The sequence below is a fragment of the Haliotis asinina genome, chromosome 16, assembly GCF_037392515.1.
Source record: "Haliotis asinina isolate JCU_RB_2024 chromosome 16, JCU_Hal_asi_v2, whole genome shotgun sequence".
Lineage (NCBI taxonomy): Eukaryota > Metazoa > Mollusca > Gastropoda > Lepetellida > Haliotidae > Haliotis > Haliotis asinina.
In genome coordinates, this window is record NC_090295.1 from 9231995 (window position 1) to 9257224 (window position 25230).

Sequence of the window (25230 nt, forward strand, 5' to 3'; positions counted from 1 at the left end):
CCAGTACTGAATGAGGTCTCCTGATCATTATTGAATGCCTGGGCACTATCGTCCCACATATCATTCATAGGTATGTCTTCATCCGTTATATAGTATTTAGTATCCGCCATTAGGAGCCAGAGCCGTGCGTCAGTCGGTGACCATCACCAACAATCCCAGCAAGATAGACCAGAATCAAACTCTGCTGGTTAGATTTCCAAACCTTGGTGAGAATGACCTTATTGTACCAGGCACTGTTCGACTGGCGTTCAATATCACGTTGACCTCCGACAACGACAAACGCGAGCTAGTGCAGAACGTGGGTCGAGCCATCATCAAGAAAACGACCGTCAAGATCAGCGGTAATGAGGTGCTGAGCATCAACGACAGCGACGTGTTTCACTGCTACGGGGATCTCTGGAAAAGCGAGGGAGAACGAGTCAATGATGTGTACCAGGGCATCAGCAAATCAACCCGGTCGCGCATAGGGTATGCCTTCACGCCAGACCAGCTAGACAAGATATCGGACGGTGAAAAGGCCATCGCTCGAGCATACGGGAATCGATTCTGCGTACCGCTCGACTTCGAGTTGCTCACGGGACACGCGCCGTTTTACCAGGCCGCGCTGGGTGATAGGCTCGAATACGAGCTCACGTTTAACGACTATAGCAAAGTAGTGCGTACGCCGAACGGTGATGAGGCCAGTTATGCCATAGACAACATCTCTCTGGAGTTCGACATGGTCACTAGCCCGGAGCTGGCCAGGCAGTATCGAAGCCAGTACTCTGGGAAGATGGCTATCCTGTACGATCGCGTACTGAGGCATAGATCAGTCGTGCGAGATAAGAGCGACACTGTGTGGAATATCAACCTGAACGTGCCGGCGCGATCGATGAAAGGTATCCTGGTCGTCCCCGTGGAGGATTACGAGCCATTCCGGAGGGACAGCGAGAAGTTTTTCAACCCCGAGATTGAAAAGGTGGAAGTGACCATCGAGGGCGTGCCAAACCAGCTGTTCAGTCATGGCATGAGACCACACCAGCAGTGGGATGAGATAAAAAAGCTACCAGTGGGGGATTACATAACAAAGGACCTGGACCTCGGCTCCGTGCAGATCGGTGAATACCTGACCACCAAGTACGCCCTATGGTTGGACATGCGATCCACGGATGATGATAAACTGCACGGTAGCGGGCGCCGTATAGATAACGGCAGCGAAGGGATAACCATCCAGATTACTAAGAAGGCTCAACCCGCTGGTAAGTTGAAATTATATCTGTACGTTATTATGGACGCGCAACTTAATATAGACAATGGGAGATTCGTGCAAGCCATCTATTGACCTCCCCACTGACCCACACTGCGCCATAGTGTGCGGGCAGACTGGCTGTGGGAAGACCGTTTTCGTGTTGGATATGTTGGACGGTTACTACAAGGATGTGTTCGATAACATCGTTATCATGTGCCCTACTCTGAGCATGAATAAAACGTACGCGCGACCTTGGGTGATGACGGACCCGGACGTACACAAAATCGACCCTGGAACACGCCTGCAGGACTGGTTGAAAGCTCTTCACGAGAAATTTAAAGGGGAACCGACGCTGTTTATACTGGACGACTGCAGCGCTAATCGCGAGATAACAAAAAAGAGAGACATGCTATCGTACCTGGCCTTCTCCGGCCGGCATGCAAATCACAGCGTCTGGGTGCTAACGCAGAAGTTCAACTCGGTGTTGAAAGACCTCAGGGAGCAGACGCGATGGGTGGCCTTATTTCACTGCAAGGACAGGGATTCGTTCGAGGAGTGTTTGAGAGAGAACGATGTGATGAGCAAATTAGAACGGGAATGGGTAAAGAAACAGCTCGCTGAAACTAAACACGCTAAGCTCGTGCTCAAGACCGACCAACCCGTGGCTTATATAGTATGCTAAGCAAAGCTAAGCAAAGCTAAGCAAAGCTAAGCTAAAGCTAAGCAAATGCTAAGTATAGCTATGATATTTGAAGTGTTTGTCGTGTGCAACTTAACCTTCATTTCTCTGTGTTTTGTCTGCATCGGGTATTATATAGTTAAAACTAAATCTTACTTGTTATATTATAAGATGGAGTGTGAGGAATTGCTCGAACAATTGTCGGTGGGGGTCTCCCCCACTGATGACAAGCGAGAGAAACTGGTGGCGTTGGCTGTTGGCGGCAAAGCCAAACATTACTTTGGAGACTACACTCCGGATAAAATTCACAAAATGTCAGCCGAAGAAATCGATAAGCTGTACGCTAGATACGAGTCCCGGCTCGGAGCAGAAATGACAAAGACAATAGGATCGGCTATGACCCAGATATACACCGGTATTGTGTCATACTTCCTTCCCATTCCACCAGAGCGCCGACTTTACCTGTGGGAGGACCTCGAGAAAGACCCTTTTATCGAACACGCCGTGAGCTCTATCAGCTGCGAGCTGTACCACAAATATGGTATGTTGTTGGCTCCAGTGACGGCGGCGATTATCACGGCAAAGCATTGTCAATTTGAGAGAAAAAATAATAATAATAGTATAGATGGATGCTGCACAGGAAACCCCAGTGGGGGTACCCCCCACAGTGAGGGAAACCCCAGTGGTGGTACCCCCCACACCCCCAACAGTGAGGGAAATTCCACTGGAGGAGACCCCTTCACAGGAACCCCCAACAGTAACCAGGCAGAAGAATCCTAAGAGAGTAGCTGCCGGTAAAAAACGGTGGTGTAACCAACATAAAATTATTACAGTGACCAACCCAACCCGACTGTTGTTGGCTGTAGGCGTAACTGCTGCCTTGGCTATCTCTTGGTTATATAGTGAGGGAAACCCTCACCGTGAGGTACCCCCCAACAGTGAGGTAACCCCCACTGTCGACCCGCATATCATGTTATAATTTTAATATTTTATATCATATACATAATGTCTGAGGGGAAAACGTTCGTCAACGACGCATACCACGCCACAGTGGTCGCCAGTCTAGCCGTAGGGTACGCTCGGTTGACTAAAATGGTGCTTAAACAACCAACTATCAAGCTAGATTTCAACCTGCAGGATATGGGTATGCTCATAATGAACCTTGGTATGGCGATTGCCACAAAAGACATCCTAGTAAAACAAGGGATAATACCTGAAAATATAATGAAATAAATATAGGATGGCCACGATAGCTATGATGGCGTGGGGCGTTAGTGAATGCCCTAGCATTTTCCGGGAGTAATTTCCTCTTCTCGAAACTACGAGATGACAACGCGGCTGAAATACAGGAAGAAAGGAAGCGGCACGATCTCGCTACTGAGAAATTACAAAGGGCACAGGCCGAGTACGCTAAAAAACGCCTCCAGAGAATCGATTTTATTAACGAACAACTCACGCGTGAAAACCATGCCGTTCAAACATTCAACGATGTCGATGAAGCAATGAAAGAATACTACCTACTAACTGGTAAACGATTGGAACCGCTCAATAAACCCACACTCGCTCAGTACTACACACCATCCAAGGGACAAATGAATCGTGAACTGGGCTTCATAGTGTTGGGTATAGCAGCTACTGCGTTGGTTGCGAAGCAATTAAATTAAATACCTATATAAGTAAACATGAGACCCGCTCCATACCGATGCGAATACATACTTATGGGGAAGACCGAGGCCTGTGGTAGGAAATGCAGGAATCAGGGGTTCTGTTGTTTCCATATGGGAAGTCCTAACTACACGTGTTCTGTGTGTGGTATCGGGGTTAAAGGACACTACTGTCTATGTAAAGCTCACGGAGCGAACGTAGTCAGACATCAACTCATCTACGAGAATAAAAAGGGCTACATAAAAGAACGTAGGCGACTGCTCAAGATAGACTCCAATTAAATGTTTTACACAAGGAACACTATATCCAACAGTGCGTGAAACAGCCACATATTTTTTATTAAGGGTTACCTCCCTTTACTGTGAACCAATTAGACATTGGTTCTCTTAGGTGTAAACACTATGACTACTGTGCGCAAGCTTAAGCGGGTCGCAAAACAGAGAGGTGTGATCGGGTATTCTCGAATGCGGAAGTCAGCATTGTTGAGATTACTAGGTTTAGAAGCCCCTCCTACGGTAACACAATTAAAAGCTCAAGCAAAACAGCTTGGATACACGGGTTATTCAAACCTGGGGAGAGCCGGGTTAACTGCATTGTTATCACATGCCCCCGTAGCAAAACCTCCCACTGTAAAACAACCGAAAGCCGAGGCACACGATTTGGGTTTAGGCGGGTATTCCCGTATGAGAAAACCACAGCTTGTAGAATTATTACGACAGAATAGAGCTATTGACCTACAGTTCGTGCGCACTGAGCGCGCTGTAGGCAACTATTTGAGAGGTTGGCGCATGCACGTTGATAGAAACATAGACATTACAGATATCAAGCCTCTGATAGTTGATAAGGTCAACCAGGAACTAAATAACCTAGGAAGTATCAAGTTTCAGATCACAGTGAAAATGTCGCTCGATAAGCAGGTTGGGGCCCCACAGGGACCACTGAGTATGTTCAGCCTTACTTCCGAGGTAAACAAGAGGTTGTCACACATACAGAGACCATTGACGCATCAATCGATACCAGTTTTCAGCAGATACGAGAAAACCTAGAACGCTACACACACTTGGGGTCCGGGTGGGCTGTAGATAAAATCGATAATGTCTATCTAGACATAGCTAACTACGTGCCGTTCAGAGGCGGGTCATACCTAGCCTTGCCTCCCTACTATAGGAACAAATATGCCATAGTAAACGTTAAGAATAGAGGAAACGATTGCCTGAGGTTAGCTATCAGGTCAGCCTTATTTCCAGCTGACACTCATTCAGATAGGCTTTCTAGCTATCCCCAAGACGATGGGCTCAACTGGGATGGTATAGATGAACCCACCCCCATATCCCAGATCACTAAAGTAGAAAAACAGAATAATCTGGCTATAAATGTCTTTGGGCACGAAGGTAACACAACAAAAGTACACAGGGTCAGCCCGGTGAAGGATCGCCAAGTTATCAATATATTCATGATCCAGCAAGGTGACAAGTATCACTACACATGGATAAAACACTTTAGCAGGCTGTTGTATGACCAATCGGCACACAGAGAAAAGACCCACTTCTGTAAACGATGCCTACATGGCTTCACACGAGCTGATTTATTAGAATCCCACCGGGAGGATTGCCAAGGTGTGGGGCAGACAGCCATACGAGTCGACATGCCTAAGGAAGGTGATAATATCCTAAAATTCAGTAACCACAAGAACCAAATGTCTGTGCCTTATATCATATACGCCGACTTCGAAGCCTTGGTGGCTGCCGCCGGCGAGGCTCCCAGTGGTAGCTTCACCCACAAAACACAAGAGCATAAAGCCTGTGGGTTTGGATACATTGTCGTCCGTTGTGACGGGGAAACGAAAGCTCCGGTAGTGTATAGGGGCCCTGACGCGGCTGAAAGGTTTCTAAAGTGTTTGCAGGAGGAAGAAAAAATTATTAGGAATGCATTGTATAAAATCGCTCCCATGCGTATGACCCTAGTCGACAGGCTAGCTCACGCTAGTAGCACTAACTGTCACGTGTGTGACTCACCACTTAACGGTGATTCGGTGAGAGATCACTGCCACATAACTGGTAAGTATAGAGGCGCCGCTCACAGCGCGTGCAACCTCAAGTTTAAAATCAACCCTAAGACAATAAACATCCCCGTTGTCTTTCACAACTTGAGAGGGTACGACTCACACTTGATCATGCAGGCCATCGCGAAAATCGATGGTAATATAACGTGCATCCCCAACAACATGGAGAGATACATCTCCTTCAGCTTAAACGGACTTAGGTTCATTGACTCGTTTCAGTTCCTCCTGTCGTCACTCGACAGTCTGGTCAAGGCCAACAATACCTTCCCTATCACCGATCGATACACAGACGCCGAGACTAGACCCCTGCTTATGAGGAAGGGTGTGTACCCCTATGAGTACATGGATAGTTGGGTCAAGTTCACCGAGACCAGACTACCCCCTATTGACTGCTTTTATAGCAAGCTGAATGAGGCGTCCGTCTCACGAGATGATTACTCGCACGCGACTAACGTATGGAATAAACTGGGTTGTAAGAACCTGGGTGATTATCACGACCTGTACTTGAGGACAGATGTACTGCTGTTAGCCGACGTGTTTGAGACGTTTAGGCGGACGTGTTTCAAGCAGTATAAACTCGACCCCGCATGGTATTACACCAGCCCAGGTCTGTCGTGGGACGCCTTGCTTAAAAAGACCGGAGTTAATTTGGAATTGCTCACAGATTACGACATGCACCTATTCATTGAGAAACTCTTGCGAGGTGGAATTTCCATGGCATCCAAACGATAGGCGAAAGCAAATAATCAATACGTGAAAGGTTACGATCCTAACAAGTCAACCAATCACATTCTCTACCTCGACGCAAACAACCTGTACGGCTGGGCCATGAGCCAGTATCTACCTATAGGGGGATTCGAATGGGTACCCCACGTTGATGTTATGGGGGTTGCACCAGATTCGAACAAAGGGTATATCCTCGAGGTTGACTTAGAGTATACCAAGGAATTACACACATCACACAACAGCTACCCCCTGGCCCCCGAACGTATGAGGGTTAACCCAGACTGGATGTCTGAGTACCAACATAACTTGTTAGGTGGGCGTGTGACAGACGTTGAAAAACTCGTTCCTAACTTAATGAATAAGACCAAGTACATCGTTCACTATCGCAACCTACAGCTGTACCTGTCGTTGGGTATGAGGCTGACCAAAATACACAGGGTGCTCATGTTCGACCAGAGCCCATGGATGGAGCCCTACATCAGAATGAACACAGACCTACGAAAAAAAGCCACCAGTGATTTTGAGAAAAATCTCTACAAGCTCATGAACAACTCAGTGTTTGGTAAGACTATGGAAACGTGTGACCGTGAAGCTGGTTCGGTCGAGTGAGGAAGACAAGCTCAGGAGATTGATAGCCAGTCCGGCATTCAACCGTAGTAAGATATTCACAGACAACCTGGTTGCCCTACACATGAAGAAAAGCCACATAAAATTCAACCGGCCTGTTTACGTGGGGATGAGCATCCTCGATTTATCCAAACACCTGATGTACGACTTTTACTACAACGAGCTCAAGAAACAGTACGGCGACAGGTGTGAAGTGCTGTACACTGACACGGATTCCCTGCTGTTAGAAATTCGAACCGAGGACGTGTACGAGGACATGAAAAAACACCTCGATTTATACGACACCAGCGACTACCCTAAGACCCATGCCATACACAGTACGGTAAATAAAAAGGTCCTAGGTAAGATGAAGGACGAGTGTGCTGGCACGCCCATAGCCGAGTACATAGGTTTGAGACCTAAGATGTACTCAATACTAAAAGCCGACAATAGTGAGATCCGGAAGGCTAAGGGGGTTAAGAAGTATGTGGTGAAACAACACATCAAACACGCCAGATTCAAGGAAGCCCTGTTCAAGAACCGTACCTTTAGGCATAAAATGAACACACTTAGAAGTGATGGACATAAGATATACGGACTGACTATAAACAAGACGTCCCTGTCGCCTATGGACACGAAACGTTGGATAGCTATTGATGGGATAAACACATACGCGTATGGACATGAAAAAATTTGAGGCTATTTACTACAGCCCGCGTGGGTACTGGAAAGGAGCTAGCGCAGTAGATAAGCTAGCTAAAATAGCGCGAGTACCCCCGGAGGAAGCCAAAGCGTGGCTTGAAAAACAAGCCCTGTGGCAGATCTATTTGCCGGCACCACGCTACGTGCCTAGAAGGAGGTTCGGTATTAACATACCTAATAGCGTTCACCAGGCAGACCTACTGTTCCTACCCCACGACAAGAGGTACAATTATGCCTCAACCGTAGTGGACGTAGCCAGTCGTTACAAGGAAGCCGAACCCTTGACCACGAAAGATTCGGCCCAGGTAGCCAGAGGATTCGAACGCATATACAAACGCAGCCCGCTGACGTGGCCAACAGAGCTGCAAGTTGACCCCGGACGGGAGTTCATGGGTGCTGTGTCACAACTGCTAGCCAAACACGATACAAAGGTCAGGCGTGGCACGGCCGGAGCCCATCGCAGCCAAGCCATAGTTGAGAGATTTAATAGGACTTTGGCTGAGCGCTTGTTCGGCCATCAGTATGCTAGGGAGATGGTCACCCCTGGAAAACGATCGACTGAATGGGTCACGAGGTTACCCAAGGTGGTGTCGGCAATCAACCATGAAGTCACCCGTCTCACCGGTAAGAAACCGGCAGACGCTATCAAACTAAAATCAATAGTTGCAGAGTCGGCCGCTCCATTGCGTGGGAAGGAGAAACAGATACCAGATAGGGCCCTAGTGAGGTATCTATACCAGCCGGGGGAACACGAGGGTGATAGCCGTAAGCGAGCCACCGATCCTATATGGTCAGTCAAAACTTACAACATAGATAAAGTGGATATGAAAGCCGACGAACCTAAGTTATACTACTTGAGGGATGGGCCGGGTAGGGGGTTTGTAAGAGAAGAATTATTGATCGTACCGTACGGCACAGTGTTACCTCCAACACACGTTAAGTAGTAGGGGTAATAGTAGCAAGAGCTAAGGTCCCAACCAAAGCCTTATTTAGTAAATAAGGCTTTGTAGAGACTTTTTTAAAAAGTGGTCCAGAACCCCCATTGTATATACTACTAGGGCTCATTTTAACAAGCAAACAAACAAATGGTGAGAAAATTAAATTTCACTAAAACAATATGACTTTGTGAAACCCATATCTTGTTTCCCTCCCGTGATATTGCTGGAATACTGCTTAAAGCGGCGTAAAACTAATTTAAATTCCCTCATTCACCCAAAGTTTGAGGTGCAGCAATGATAAATACCAGGCATTGCTTTTGCTTCACTGATACTTTAAGCAAAATGTGTTTTTTGTGACATCTCCCTTAAAATTCATTCAAAGCAAAACGAGAAAGAAAAAAAAACTAATTCTCACCAATTGACCATATTTGTTCACAATGTCGTTTGAGCGTATGCGGGTGTGTTTGACTGCTTTTTACCCATCTCGGTTAGACTCGTTCTTCGCCGAAACAGGCGACTATTTGGATCTGATGGTCAGGCGAGCTGACTTGGTTGAAACATGTCATCGGTTCCCATTTGGGCAGATCGATGCTCCTGCCATTGATCACTGGAATGTCTGGTCCAGATTCGATTATTTACAGACAGCCGCCATAGGGATGGAGTACTGCTGAGTGCGGCGGAAAACTAAAAACTTTGACTGCTTTTACGGGTCCGGACGTGTTTCGGGTTTAAGAAACTGGGGAAGAGTCAATGCTCAAATTGAATTTGAATACCTCACTAATCAAATATTGATACTTACTTGTAAGTACCCCATCTGCTTGGAGGGATGTGCTGGAAATTGCCTATCACCTTATGACCGAGATGTGACCTTGACCTTTTCAATATGCAGATGAAAGAGACGGGCGTGAATGGTTCGGGAACTAGGACAAGCGTCCGCACTGACGACTTGGCATATTCGTAAATAGCAGAATATACGAAAATTCGAACGTCCACTTGCTGAAGGTAGCCTTGGTACGGCTTCCTTGGAGGAAAGGTTTTGTCAAGGTTATCTCCTCTTAAACTGTCATTGCGACTTCTTTGATGGCCTTTTTGTAGTATTTCAGGCGCTCTGTCAGCACTTTTTCGAAGAATTAGTTCAATTCGCCCTTTACCTCGACTGTTCAGTGTCATGTTCATTCTGTTCAGGAGCAATACTTCGTGTTTCATAGATTTATTAACTGGCCCCGGCAACGAACTGTTTTTGCTCTTTTGAACACGTGCGATTGCCAGCACATCAGTAATACTTGGGATCCTTGGGAGGCCATGGTACTTGATGCTAGCGTAAATCAGCAAGAACGCAGACAAGATGACTGTCACAGCTCTAACGTGCTTAATTCTCATGGTCTGTAAAAAGAAAAAAGTAACAAACTAGTTCATATCACACTGTGAACACACAGGCACGAGTGAAGACACTGTTTTCCACGCAATCTGAAAATGCTACTGAAGAAAATATTCGCTTTGTGGTATTGAGTGAGAGTAGTTTGTGCCGCTTTTAGCAAATGTTCAGCAATATAACGGCTGGGAACACCGGAACAGAGCTTCAGATGTGGGGAATCAAACGCGAGTCTTCGACGTCACGAGCGAACGCCTCAACGCCTAGGCTATCCAACAAGTGAGGGATTATCATTTCAGGGCTGAGATAGTTTTTTTGCAACGGTTCTCTGATTAAGAACAACATATCACGAAGAAGTATTGTCAGAATTAAAATGAACTGAACATTTAAGTTTTTTTCTCTTGTCACTTGCGATGACCATTGTGAGTGCGGGAACTTTTTTAACACAGAATATCACTGGGGTTTTGAACTCATTCCTGGTAGACACGCACAGGCGTAAACACGTCATGAAGACTCTTAATGAGGATATTGTATTCTTCGTAATGGACAACCTTTAACATGGAAATATAAGAATAAATACAAAACAACGTTGTAAACAACCCATGCTTGTCAAAAGTGGTGACAAACGTGATCAGGTGGTCCGGCTCGTGTCGACTGATGTTGGTCCTGCTGATCACTGAATTGTCTGGTTCAGATTCGATTATTAAAAGCCACCATATGATTGAAATATTACTGAGAGCGGCTTTAATGGATAACTAAAATACAAGATTTTGTATGCGAGTATATGATAAATGACGTTCATCAAGCTGCCTGTCGTGTTTGCGCTTGCCCGTACTAAAACCGATTTTAGAATGTTCTTGCCCACTTTGAGATTCCGAGAAACCAATTCAAACTCTTTTATTCTCAAAGAAAACCAGTCTTGGTGGTACAAGAGAAACTTAATGAAACATTTACAACATACGAAGGCGCCTGAAGCTTTCCACTTCCACTTGATTAATGGAGGGGTAGAGCTTTACCTCCACTCGCAAACATGGAGCCGGGGATCCCAAATTGTTGGTGGACAACACAAAAAGGACAGTGCAGATATGTTTTGATGAGCCGGTCATGAGTCAGTCATTATATGGAACGATGATGAATGAAATGATGGCATTGCTGTTCTGAAAAGTTACTGGGGTGTATTGGATGCAATGGACAAAACTGGACGCAGTGAATTTTCTGCCTCCATATCTGTGCGTTGTGGACGCATGCGTACGCGTCTGATAAGCCTGAAGGAGCCACGTGCACTCTGCCCTAGAGTTACTGCTTGATAATGGAGAGCAGAAACATGTATTTCCGGGAATAGAGTCAACACAACACGACCTTTCATGTCAGGTTAAATTTTACAGATCACATGTGTGTAGTATTAATGAAGTTTAGCAATTAATTTTGAAGTCACTGGTCATGGAGGACTAAAGTAAACGTGTTGCTTACCCACATCATACTTCACTGGCCCCTCAAAATATCTATATCAAAATGCACATCGTGATGTTTGAAGATATTAAATTATTGTCGCCCCTTTTGCTATTAACACTGTTTTTGATATAGCGATCATCGTGTGACAAGAGATAATAAATATCACAAAACGTTTGATGACAAACAAATAATAATAATTCATAATATGCATGTGCATTAAATCAACAACAAATTATGCGATGTTTTTTTCAGCTAGCCATTCGGGATACTTTAACAATACACGTGTATGACTGACCCGATTCACAATCAGCTAGCACTTGGCTGGCGGGCCAGCAGCTATTTCGAACGCTGATATTGATGTGACCGGCGTGAAACAACATGAGTCGAAAGCATACCAAAAACATCACCAGCCCGTGGAAGTATATCGTTCAAGTCCAACACATCCCATGTCCAAATCTACTTAACTGTCAAAGTGGACATACACATGCACTTATATATAAATATATGACATGGAATACTATGCATGCGTGACAATATCGTTAAAATGAAATGCACGTTTCGTGTTCAGAATATTCCATATATTGGCCTACCTTGACGTCGTCATTGTTAGCCCTTGAAGGTCCGGGTTAGAATGCAGCTGCAGTAACTCACTTGTCACTAAGAGGCGGCCAACACGATCACATGGTCAAACTCGCTGACTTGGTTGACACATGTTAACGGTTCCCAATTGCGCAGGTCGATACTCATGATATTGATCACTGGATTGTCTGGTCTAGATCCGAATATTTACAGACCACCGCCATATAGGTGGTATATTGCCGAGTGTGCCGTACAACTCACATACTCACTCATATAAACATACCCATATATATGATCATATGACATGAAAAATAATTGATCGTGACAATTTTGCTAAAGTGAAACGCACGTTTCGTGTTCAGAATATGAAAAATGTTGACCTACCTTGCCTCCATCACTGTTAGCCTACAGACTTAACAGTTTACTGTTTGTAATGAAAATAAATATACCGATCAAAATCAACAAAACTCACTCAGCAATATCCCAGCTATATAGCGACGGTCTCAAAATCATACAATCTGGACCAGGCAATGATGAACAATATGAGCATCGATCTACGCAAATAGGATGCAATGGCATGTGTCAACCAAGTAAGCGAGCCTGACAGCCCGATCCCTTAGTGGTGCTACGACCAGCATGGATTGATGAAGGCCAATTCTAACCCGGATGTTTACAGGTTCAAAACAGAATGCAGTAGAACAAGAAACTATGCTCAGTCGAGATTTAATGGTCACAGATGGGTAGTTGGCAAGACATTGATCAAAATTTAACTGCTGCCCGTTGCTGACTAGTTTTTCAATATACAACAAAACCAACGTCAAGAGTATGTCATAGAGCGAAGCTGACTTAGGTTTTACACAAAGAGTAAGAGAGTTTAGTTTACCGGGCACCTGGATGATGGCGCAAAATACTCAACAAGAACACTATGAATGAGCATCGCACTGACTCCCTACTGCTGGCATACAAAGCAGGCACGAAAACCTAGGTTTATTAATATGCTAGTATATTTAATCAAATGCATGACCATCACTGTATGAAATACTGTATTTCCATACGTTCTCTCATGTTTGAAATAGGGTTTTTGAATTCCATGCTCAAAGGCGAGTGAGTGAGCGGGTTTGGTTTTACGCCGTTTTGTTTTGCAATATTTGCGATGTCACAAATATTCCTCAGAAAAGAGTACATCTCCATCAATACCAATACTATTCCAAACGTCAATAAATCAGACTGTTCGTGCCCTGAGTGAAGAACCTCTAAATGCGTACCAACCGGTAGCAACTCCATATCGTTTGGATTAATGACTGTATAATCAAGAGGGACACATAATATGGATGAATTTCATTATTGCAATAGATGCGACGTTACATGTACATGCTAACATCGTTATCAAGGACAAGTTGTCTATCCATTAAACGTGTCTTTTCATCATATCAGCTTCCAAATAAAACTCAAAAATGACGGTATAATTGCCAATTGTCTTCCATTGATATACCTATGTGAATTAGGAATAAGCAGAGATCAGAATGTAAAAGATCTTTATGATGAAAATGGATTTATTCCATTCATAAACCTAAAACGTTGTTCAGTATACGGGGTATCATACTTTACTACAATCGCACCAAATATGGACCATGTGTACATGTATGTACAATGCCTATGCGTCCCAAATCCTTTTCATGTGCTGATACTTACTATCATATATATATGATCATACTGACCCAAACGACACATATATGTTATGAATATCCAAAGACATAAACCATGTATTAATTCATTCCAAGCTACCCTTAAAGACGTCATCACGGCAGAAAAATACATTGCTATTAAGAAAAAGGTAGAATCAGTCTTTTCAACAGAAAATGGAATTATTTAATTTATTAAAAATAAATAATTTAAATATCATTTTATTTTAAATATTTAGCACAAGTGTTAGCGTCCATCTGTATTACAATTGTATCTGTTTAGCTCAGCTTAGCTTATTAGCTGTTACTACCATTGTCAATGTTTATCTTAGTACAAGTAGCGGTTCATCAGCCTTAGCTGCTGCGCCCGGATTTTTATTGCACCACTACTTTGAATGTACTTTTATTTTGTAACCCACTGAGTGTAATAAAGAAAATGGGAAAACAAACCCTTTTCATCTTTCTTACTCTTGTAACGCCCTGTACTGGCCCTTACTCGCCCGAACACACGTGACAGGTTATTCCTACCATCCATGTCAGGTTATTCCGGACACCTGGGTCGGGGTATTCCGTCAACCCATGTCGGTTTATTCCATAAAAATGTCATTGTTTCGAGGCTACTGTTGTTTGTTTTCAATTATGTACAGGTGATTAATAAACTACAATGCATTTTGTAGAAATAACTTCCTGCATTACTTCCTGGATCGAAAGGTGATTGTTTGCAACACATATGGCGGTAATGTGCCTGATTATGCGAACAATACCAGAAAGTGTTTACAAAGAACGAATCGATGAAATTCTAGCAAGGAAATAACCACCACAAAATGCGGTCCAAAACTGAACATACGTCAGCATGGTAACATTTGCTACGTTGATTGGCATTTTAGAAGTTGGTTAGCAATAATACAGTAAAATTCTTTATTCATTACCACCATCCATTGTTGCTGTTGTTGATGTTAAACACTTTGATTTAAACCCGTGTGTTGTTATTACTTTATCCCTGTTCATGTATATGGGTCCGTGCTGTGCTGTAGTGCTTCACTCTTCCTTGACAACGGTATAAGAATCCATACCAAAAACGCCGTATCATTTAATTACAAACAGTCATCCAAAAAGAATTGTACCTTAATACATTTGTTTCAACTGTTATTTGATTGGTGACTTACAGTCTGCTCATGATAACCCTCAGTATTTTGTAAAATACAATAGTACATGGGGCCTGTATTGCTTAGAAACAGTGTTAAAAAGCGAAATAGGTGTGTAGACCCTGCCCTAGTACTAATAAAAAGAAAGGGATGAAACGACAAAATTGCCCCCCCCCCCCCCCTCAATCTAAGTTGGATTTCACCACTTAAAATACTTTTAAGGCCCCGTCGAGGTCTACGGATCGATAGCTAGGCGATGTCCATGCAAAATGAGCTATAACTGGTCACGATTGGATCATTAATATTACAAAATTCATACGCCACAACATAACAGCTACCTTCGCAATTTCATGCCAAAATCATGGATCACGCAAAACAGCGTAAACTCTTTTTAAATTCGTTTATTAATTGCCGCCACGTTGACAGCACCTGTGTAGTGCTAGATTCGATCGGTGACAGCATACCACGTGTCTAAAACTTATTGCAATATCTACATCCTGTACTCAGGCATTTTCTCCTAAATCATCGGCAATCATACTCTCTGGTCGGCCACAGATGGCCGACATTCAAGTGATCTGAGCAGATCCACACAGTCTTACTCGGGTCATCCGACTGGTGGAAAATGAATTATAAGATTTTGTCGGTTTATTCTATTTTGAATGAATGGTGTCGAATTTAGGGAATAATGCAACTAGTTCTGTCAGAATCCGTCGGACGCGGACCTTCGGATGGTTGCACCGGCAGGTGGCCGAACGATTGAAAGTCCACCTGTATCATTTAGCGGATTCTTGTCTTGCCCGAAACTTTACGAAAATGAACAGAAAGGGTCGAACGAATCACGGACAATCCCGAAATTTGAAGGTAAACATGGTGTTTTGTGAATTATAACCTTCGGGTCCATTACGAAAGGAACCGATGACATTTGGAACACTCGTTCCACTACACAGTCCGAGTGTGGAATGAGCCCAAAATGGGGACACATACTACCCACTTCACTTCACCACCCCTCTCAAACATAGCAAACCCCATATTCCTGCATGAATGTTTAAAACGTTACCGTCTTTGCTCTAAGAGTCGGGTGTCTAATTAGTGTTGGGGTAAAGCGGCTCATAGATATTGCACCCAGTAAGCGCAAAAAAACGCCGGGAATCAAACAAGCGCAGAGAAAAAATAAGAGGAAATAAGCTTCATTGGGTGAGACATTGACAAAGGTGAGAGGACTTGACAAAGAATTTGTGACAGTCGTGATGAAAGAGTTGTCTGTGTTGCTCGGGAAATTGACTGATTCTGCTCGTTGGCGTTGAGGCACGATCAACTGTCTTTCATCACACAAAATAATTGCATTACCCAAATTTACAAACGTTAGGAAATACGTTTCATCCGGAGCCATATGAACAACGTTTGAAATCTACGTATCATCTGGCTGTCAGATTTACACACGTTTAAAGGAGGGTTAAAATATTTGAACACTCAACTCTGTATTTACATGGGTTTCACGGGTGTGCTAATCTGGCCATAGTTTTCACGTGTTACCTAGCATGTGTAATCAATACACGTGAATGTTGTGAATGAAGGATATGCATTTCACCTTCGAAATCTCACATGATCAAGGTTAGGTTTGTCACATATTTAACACACGCGTAAATAACTGTTCATTAGAATTTAGGGTGTTACAAGACTTACACTAACTTAATATGCAATTCAATGGTTCTGCAGTATAACTGTTACATCGGGTTCCTTAGCTTGTCTGACCATACCGTAATATACAGATAAAATACATACACGCGCGCGCGCGCACCCACAAACGCACACACACATACAGGATTACGCAATGCCATTTAGAAAGTGGTCAGATGTAACATGTGTATTATTTGGGATTACCCTTTATTAGTTAAGTACAAATTCTATTACTTTTTTGGTTGAGTCCCATCCGGGATTCGAACACCGTCAGAGTCAAGCACCTAATCGCCAGCACACAAAGTCAGCAGCGGTTGCTGAGCGAGCTAGGAGGGCTAGGCGCCTAATTTTGTGTGCTATTGTATATAGCTATTGGGGTAGTCTGGGACATTTGCGATGAGAATGGTTCACCTCATCAACCTTTGTTTACTACTGAATCTTTACATCCCTCGTAACAAGCACATTACAAGAGTTGCCAACATGACAGACATCTGGTAGAGCAACTGTTTCTTTGTCAGACTCTTTTTGTAATAAGGATAATGTGGTGACGTGAACGTTGATTTCAAACGTACTAAAATGTGTGAATACACGAACCAGGTAATTCACGATGGAAACGCATGACCATCTTGCTTAAGTACAGGAACATAATTGTATATACCGTTCAGATACATACCCTAGAAATCCGCTACGATACAAAATTGTGTAAGGTGTGTAAAGATTGGCAAAAGTGAAAATTTACACGTATATCTCCACCTAAGTAAATTTACATATTTCCAACCCAATTAAACGAAATCGGAAATTCCAGCACCCAAAGCAATGAATTTGAAATGTTGTACGAGCATGTATTTACTGGGTATCTGTTTTGCAATTCATGGTTAGAAATACCAGACTATCCGGTCAGGCATTCATGCACGATATGCTTGTGCATGCGAAATTGTACGATGGGCATATGTTTCAAAGGTATAGGCATGAAATACATGGCCGAAGTTGGAAAATATCTCCAAACATATGTAAATCCGGCCACAACATGAATTTCCTATGCCTATTGCAGTGGTGTACTATCCGGCTTTTGGTCTTGTGTTGTTTAACAGCCTGATTGAGAGTTTATGTCTGTGACATGTTGATCACAGAAAACATAATGACGATCTAAGAATAGCAAGGACCCGTCTTTACCTTTTGATTAATTGTTGTACATATCCCTACATTATGCTGGTGGGTTATGCCCCTACATTGTAATGGTGGGTCATGTTCTTACATTATGCTGGCGACTCATGTCCCTACACTGTAATGGTGGTGCATGTCCCTAAACTATAATGGTGGTATATGTCCTTAAGTTGTGATGGTGGTATATATCTTTGCACTATGAAGGTTGTGCATGTCCCTAAATTATGATCTTGGTAAAAGTCCTTACATCGTGCTGGTGGTACATATCCCTACCCTATAATGGTAGTACATGTCCTTACGTTGTGCTATTGATTCATGTCCTTACATTGTGCTGGTGGCACATGTCCTTACGTCGTGCTGGTGGCACATGTTCTTATGTTGTGTTAGTGGTAGATGTTCTTATGTTGTACTAGTGGTACATGTCCTTACGTCGTGCTGGTGGCACATGTTCTTATGTTGTGCTGGTGGCACATGTTCTTATGTTGTGCTGGTGCACATGTCCTTACGTCGTGCTGGTGGCACATGTTCTTATGTTGTGCTAGTGGTAGATGTTCTTATGTTGCACTAGTGGTACATGTCCTTACGTCGTGCTGGCGGCACATGTTCTTATGTTGTGCTGGTGCTACATGTCCATACGTCGTGCTGGTGGTACATGTCCTTACGTTATGCTATTGATTCATGTCCTTGCATTGTGCTGGTGGTACATGTCCTTACGTTGTGCTGGTGGCACATGTCCTTACGTTGTGCTGGTGGTACATGTCCTTACGTCGTGCTGGTGGTACATGTCCTTACGTTATGCTATTGATTCGTGTCCTTACATTGTGCTGGTGGCACATGTCCTTACGTTGTGCTGGTGGTACATGTCCTTACGTCGTGCTGGTGGTACATGTCCTTACGTTATGCTATTGATTCGTGTCCTTACATTGTGCTGGTGGCACATGTCCTTACGTTGTGCTGGTGGTACATGTCCTTACGTCGTGCTGGTGGTACATGTCCTTACGTTGTACTGGTGGTACATGTCCTTACGTTATGCTATTGATTCATGTCCTTGCATTGTGCTGGTGGTACATGTCCTTACGTTGTGCTCGTGGCACATGTCCTTACGTTGTGCTATTGATTCATGTCCTTATGTTGTGGTGGTGGTACATGTTCTTACGTTGTGCTATTGATTCATGTCCTTACATTGTGCTGGTGGCACATGTCCTTACGTCGTGCTGGTGGCACATGTTCTTATGTTGTGCTGGTGGTAGATGTTCTTATGCTGTGCTAGTGGCACATGTCCTTACGTCGTGCTGGTTGCATATGTTCTTATGTTGTGCTGGTGGCACATGTCCTTACGTCGTGCTGGTGGTACATGTTCTTATGTTGTGCTGGTGGTACATGTCCTTACGTCGTGCTGGTGGCACATGTTCTTATGTTGTACTGGTGCTACATGTCCTTACATTGTGCTGGTGGTACATGTCCTTACGTTGTGCTGGTGGTACATGTCCTTACGTTATGCTATTGATTCATGTCCTTACATTGTGCTGGTGGCACATGTCCTTACGTTGTGCTGGTGGCACATGTCCTTACGTTGTGCTGGTGGTACATGTCCTTACGTTATGCTATTGATTCATGTCCTTCCATTGTGCTGGTGGTACATGTCCTTACGTTGTGCTGTGGCACATGTCCTTGCGTTGTGTTGGTGGTACATGTCCTTACGTCGTGCTGGTGGTACATGTCCTTACGTTATGCTATTGATTCATGTCCTTACATTGTGCTGGTGGTACATGTCCTTACGTCGTGCTGGTGGCACATGTTCTTATGTTGTGCTGGTGGTACATGTCCTTACGTTATGCTTTTGATTCATGTCCTTTCATTGGGCTGGTGGTACATGTCCTTACGTTGTGCTATTGATTCATGTCCTTATGTTGTGCTGGTGGTACATGTTCTTATGTTGTGCTGGTGGTACATGTCCTTACATTGTGCTGGTGGTACATGTTCTTATGTTGTACTGGTGGTACATGTCCTTCCATTGTGCTGGTGGTACATGTCCTTACGTCGTACTGGTGGCACATGTTCTTATGTTGTACTGGTGCTACATGTCCTTACGTTGTGCTATTGATTCATGTCCTTACATTGTGCTGGTGGTACATGTCCTTACGTTATGCTTTTGATTCATGTCCTTACATTGGGCTGGTGGTACATGTCCTTACGTTGTGCTATTGATTCATGTCCTTATGTTGTGGTGGTGGTACAAGTCCTTACGTTGTGCTATTGATTCATGTCCTTACATTGTGCTGGTGGCACATGTCCTTACGTCGTGCTGGTGGCACACGTTCTTATGTTGTTCTGGTGGTAGATGTTCTTATGTTGTACTAGTGGTACATGTCCTTCCGTCGTGCTGGTGGCACATGGCCTTACGTTGTGCTGGTGGTACATGTCCTTACGTTATGCTGGTGGCACATGTCCTTACATTGTGCTGGTGGTACATGTCCTTACGTTGTGCTGGTGCTACATGTCCTTACGTTGTGCTGGTGGTACATGTCCTTACGGCGTGCTGGTGGTACATGTCCTTTCATTGGGCTGGCGCTACATGTTCTTACGTTGTGCTATTGATTCATGTCCTTACATTGTGCTGGTGGCACATGTCCTTACGTCGTGCTGGTGGCACATGTTCTTATGTTGTTCTGGTGGTAGATGTTCTTATGTTGTGCTAGTGGTACATGTCCTTACGTCGTGCTGGTGGCACATGTTCTTATGTTGTGCTGGTGGTACATGTCCTTACGTCGTGCTGGTGGTACATGTTCTTATGTTGTGCTGGTGGTACATGTCCTTATGTTGTGCTGGTGGCACATGTCCTTACGTCGTTCTGGTGGTACATGTCCTTACATTGTGCTGGTGGTACATGTCCTTGCGTTGTGCTGGTGGTACATGTCCTTATGTTGTGCTGGTGGTACATGTCCTTATGTTGTACTGGTGGTACATGTCCTTACATTGTGCTGGTGGTACATGTCCTTACGTTGTGCTGGTGGTACATGTCCGTACGTTATGTTGGTGGTACATGTCCTTACGTCGTGCTGGTGGTGCATGTCCTTATGTTGTACTGGTGGTACATGTACTTACATTGTGCTGGTGGTACATGTCCTTACGCTATGCTGGTGGTACATGTCCTTACATTGTGCTGTTGGTACATGTTTTTTTTGCTGTGCTGGTGGCACATGTCCTTACGTTGTGCTGGTGGTACATGTCCTTACAGCGTGCTGGTGGTACATGTCCTTAGGTTATGCTATTGATTCATGTCCTTTCATTGGGCTGGTGCTACATGTCCTTACGTTGTGCTATTGATTCATGTCCTTATGTTGTGCTGGTGGTACATGTCCTTACGTCGTGCTGGTAGCACATGTTCTTATGTTGTACTGGTGGTACATGTCCTTCCATTGTGCTGGTGGTACATGTCCTTACGTCGTTCTTGTGGCACATGTTCTTATGTTGTACTGGTGGTACATGTCCTTACATTGTGCTGGTGGTACATGTCCTTACGTTATGCTGGTGGTACATGTCCTTACGTCGTGCTGGTGGCACATGTTTTTATGTTGCGCTGGTGGTATATATCTCTACACTATGATGGTGATGCGTGTCCCTAAAGTATGATGGTGGTAAAAGCCCTTACACCATGCCGGTGGTTCATGTCCCTACACTGTGCTGGTGGTACATGCCCTTACGTTGTGCTGGTGGTAGATGTTCTTATGTTGTGCTGTTGGTACATGTTTTTTTCACTGTGCTGGTGGTACATGTCTTTATGTTCTGATGTGCAGAAATTGTGCTGGTGGTAAATGTTCTTGCACTGTGATGGTGGTACATGTCCTTACATTGTGATGGTGATATATGTGCTTATATTGATTGTGCTGGTGGCACATGTCCTTATATTGTGCTAGTGGCACATGTGCTTACATTGTGCTGTGGCACATGTGCTCATATTGTGCTGGTGATATATGTGTTTATATTGTGTTGCTGATACATGTCTTTACATTGATTGTGCTGGTGGTACATGTCCTCACGTTGTGATGTGCATAAATTGTGATGGTACATGCATGCCCCTATATTGTAATGGCGATACATGTCCTTATACTCTACATACCACAGACAGCAACAGCTATAATCTGTTCACAGGTTTCTCAAATATTTGAAATATGAAGGACGTATTTATACATGTCTTCAGCCGACGTACCCGTGAAGATCTGGCGTAGAATGGGCCTTCAGCAACACATGCTTGCCATAAAAAGAGAATATGCTTCTCATAACAGGCGACTAACGGGATGGAGTGGTCAGGCTCGCTGACTTGGATGACACATGTCCCAGTTGTGCAGATCGAGCCTCATGCCGTTGATCACTGGATTGTCTGGTCCAGACTCGATTATTTACAGACCTCTGCCATATAGCTGGAACATTGTAAACTGCTTCACTACATTACACCCCAGTAACTGTGGTGTGTCAGTTAATATAGTGACTATGATGCCAGATAAAACAGTATATTCTAGGGAGTACTATCCTGTCTGTTATATAAGTGAAAAAGGTGAATTAAGCCATATAGCTGGAATATTGCTGAGTGAAAAACTGGTCTAACTGACTCACTCACTCTTGAGCTGACGCTGCCACGCACCCGCGTAAATGAGGGAGTGAATATCCTGTGTATTGTGTACCTAAGAAACTGAAATAATGATACACCTTGTAACAAGTTATCTAATCGTATACAGTATACCTGACAAAGTAATACTCCTCATTAAAGTAACTCTGTAATGTCACTGGCAAAAGGGAAAACATGCCTCTTTTAAACTAAAAAGGACCATGGGGACAGTCACGTCGAAGACCTGGGTTCGATTCTCCAGATGAGTGCAATGTGTGACGCCAATTTCTGCCGTGATGTTTCTCTAATATTGCGACAACGTTTACTCACTAATGCAAGGACTGCATACTTGTGTGCTAGTGCATGAACGTGGTGTGAGCAGCTGGGAGTCACAGTCGAGCGGTCATTCAGCCCTTGACATAAATTTAGCCTCATCCAAAGGTTCAAGCAAGTGTAAATCTTATATCTCCCCTGACATCTCCCCTACATCTTCCTCTGTGTGCCATATTCGAAGGTAAATGTATTAGGGTTAAAGGACCGCTAAACTCAATTGTTTTGTTACTCTTTTATCACTGCATATGAAAGACTTTTGGTTAGTCATAAACGAAACACCATTTTCTTTTAAAAATACTTGTGGTTAATTAATACCAAACGCTTAAAAGTTGCTAAAAAGCCGTCTGCTTCTCTCTCGCCCGCAAACGAAACCGCAGACAGGTTACGTAACTCTGTCGCCAGAGCCCTACAGTGACGTCATAGAAGGAACGATTTTCAGTTAAATGTATAGAAAATGTGTAGGAAGCTCGTCATTTTGCTGATTTCTCGACGTCACCAAAGACATGCCAAATTGTTGTGTTGCCGTCAACTGTTCCTTTGGGTCGGGTGATGGTGTCACTATGCACAGACTCCGCAGTTCGTTCTTAAATTAGTTGTTAGTGTGTGAGTGAGCTTTGTGGAAGCCTGTGGTATATACAGAATCGGATGGTTCGCCCCCTACCACGCTTCCAGGATAGAAAATGGAATTCAAGTTTATAAAGTCAAGACTGCTTACTACACATGGCTGACCAAAAGGAGTTTGCGTGGATATAACGCTTTCTTCCTCGGAAACGAGGTTGTGGTCGAAGTGACAATATTACCTTCTTCGTGTCTCGCTATTACCTTCTTCGAGGAATGTATCCATCAATATCCACAAAAACAAGTGATATATAATTCATCTGCAGATTTCCCAAGTGATGTGTCTTTTGACAGTCTACGAAAACGTGATGTATCGTTTCAGGTTTTTCACATTGCTGTATAGTATCATTGGTTACACAAGAAAGCACACATGGCAACTAATTGCATAATGTGCGTCATTCTTTTTAAAAAGTTATTTAGTTAGCCAATAATGAGCAAATCAATCAATGTATTGGCGGTTAATCCTTTGGAAGAAGGGCGTTGTTTTACATAGACACAGACACGACAGAGTGTATTCAGTATAGATTAGTAAATGTACATACATAAACACTACCTTTTGACAAATCCCCCATTTAAATCGCCATAAAAAGAATTAATCAATCAGCGTGTTACCGGTTAATCCTTTGATCGATCCAGACAAAAGAAATGCCACATGGGGGCCTTTCTCGGGTAATCTAAGTGGCGTGATCACTAATTATACCTGTTATAAATTCATTAACTGAGCATCAAGTGAATGATGACAAAACACGGATTACAATCTAGCGACACCAAGTGATTTTGACAGAATCGTCTATGACAACAAGGGTTGTAACTCGAAAACTAGGCAAAGCAGGAGACAAAACTAAATGATAGTATAGATTGTGAGAACATATAGCTTTAATTTTTCTCAACAGTTTTCGCGATTTCAGGTTTGTACAAACCTGTAAAGGAAATAGTTCAACCCCTGAAATGTAGATGAATACTCCACAGACCCTCATTTCTATACCCACTATTACGTCACGGAGATGCACCGCTCTGATTGGTTGAAATTTCAGCAAGTGATTTTGCGTTTGTACCCTATTAGAATATATGTGACCTTTAACTGGCGCCCGAAAGCAGTTCAGACAGACCTCATTAACACACATATTAATAGTGAGTGAGTGAGTTTAGTTTTACGCCGCTTTAGCAATATCCCAGCAATATCAGGGAAGGGGACAACAGAAATGGGCTTAACACCTTGTACCCATGTTGGGAATCGCACCCGGGACTTCGTGTTGACAAGCGGATGCTTGAATCGTGAGGCTACCCGACCGCTCCCACAGATTTAAACATGTCCCTATGTGCAGTAGCATGTAATATATGCTGAACAGAAAGAGAAATGAAATTTTAGGAAAAAATGAAATTTCGTAAAAGCAAGCGTTCATATTTATGTCTTCTATTTAAACACTTGAGAGAAACTCGGATTTGCGGTTCTTTTGCTTTTCAGCATGTTTCGGGTGGTAAGTTTCATACGCTGGCGTGACGAGCGGACAACTTAATCACTCCTACACACCGCTGACATATACGAATAAAACGAATAAAAACACATAGGAGTACAAGAGTTTCTTTATCGTGTCAGTTTGAACTTGTGTTTAACCCCGTCAGTTATAAAGGTCAAGTAATAAAGTGTGTCACTTACAGTCAAAAGCGGACCAATTAAATGCAGTCTCACTCGAAAACTAATAAAACACTTTATTCAAATACCTATGCCATATAATATGGTGCATTACTGTCAGTGAATGTGGTGTTTTAATATACTTGTGGAAACGAATAAGGGAACGCATAAAGTATATTCTTTTCCAGTTTCTCCACAAAATATACATTGCACTGTGGTGAAAGTTTTGAAATAAACACGTGATTAAATGACACACCCAGTAATTTACACAGTATATAACTTTTCCTTCCATAATATTGTCCATGTTTTCCTTAAAGTTCCAAAATATTCATTAGTTACTGGCCGAACATGAGCCCCATTAAC

The 25230-nt window shown here is 43.5% G+C and overlaps 1 protein-coding gene across 2 annotated transcripts in view; it reads right to left on the reverse strand.

The window, feature by feature from the left end:
• The window catches only part of LOC137268418 (uncharacterized), a 37387-nt gene that overhangs the window by 10475 nt on the left and 1682 nt on the right, over window positions 1–25230 (reverse strand). The window contains exons 1-2 of one of the 2 annotated variants that reach the window (XM_067802985.1): window positions 12021–12102; window positions 9406–9989 (exon numbers count right to left, since the gene is read on the reverse strand). In XM_067802985.1, the coding sequence (XP_067659086.1) occupies window positions 9406–9986 (581 nt within the window). In that variant the 5' untranslated portion in view covers window positions 9987–9989; window positions 12021–12102. Of the gene's footprint in view, window positions 1–9405; window positions 9990–12020; window positions 12103–25230 lie in introns of those variants that run through there. The other variant, XM_067802984.1, reaches the window with a different exon arrangement.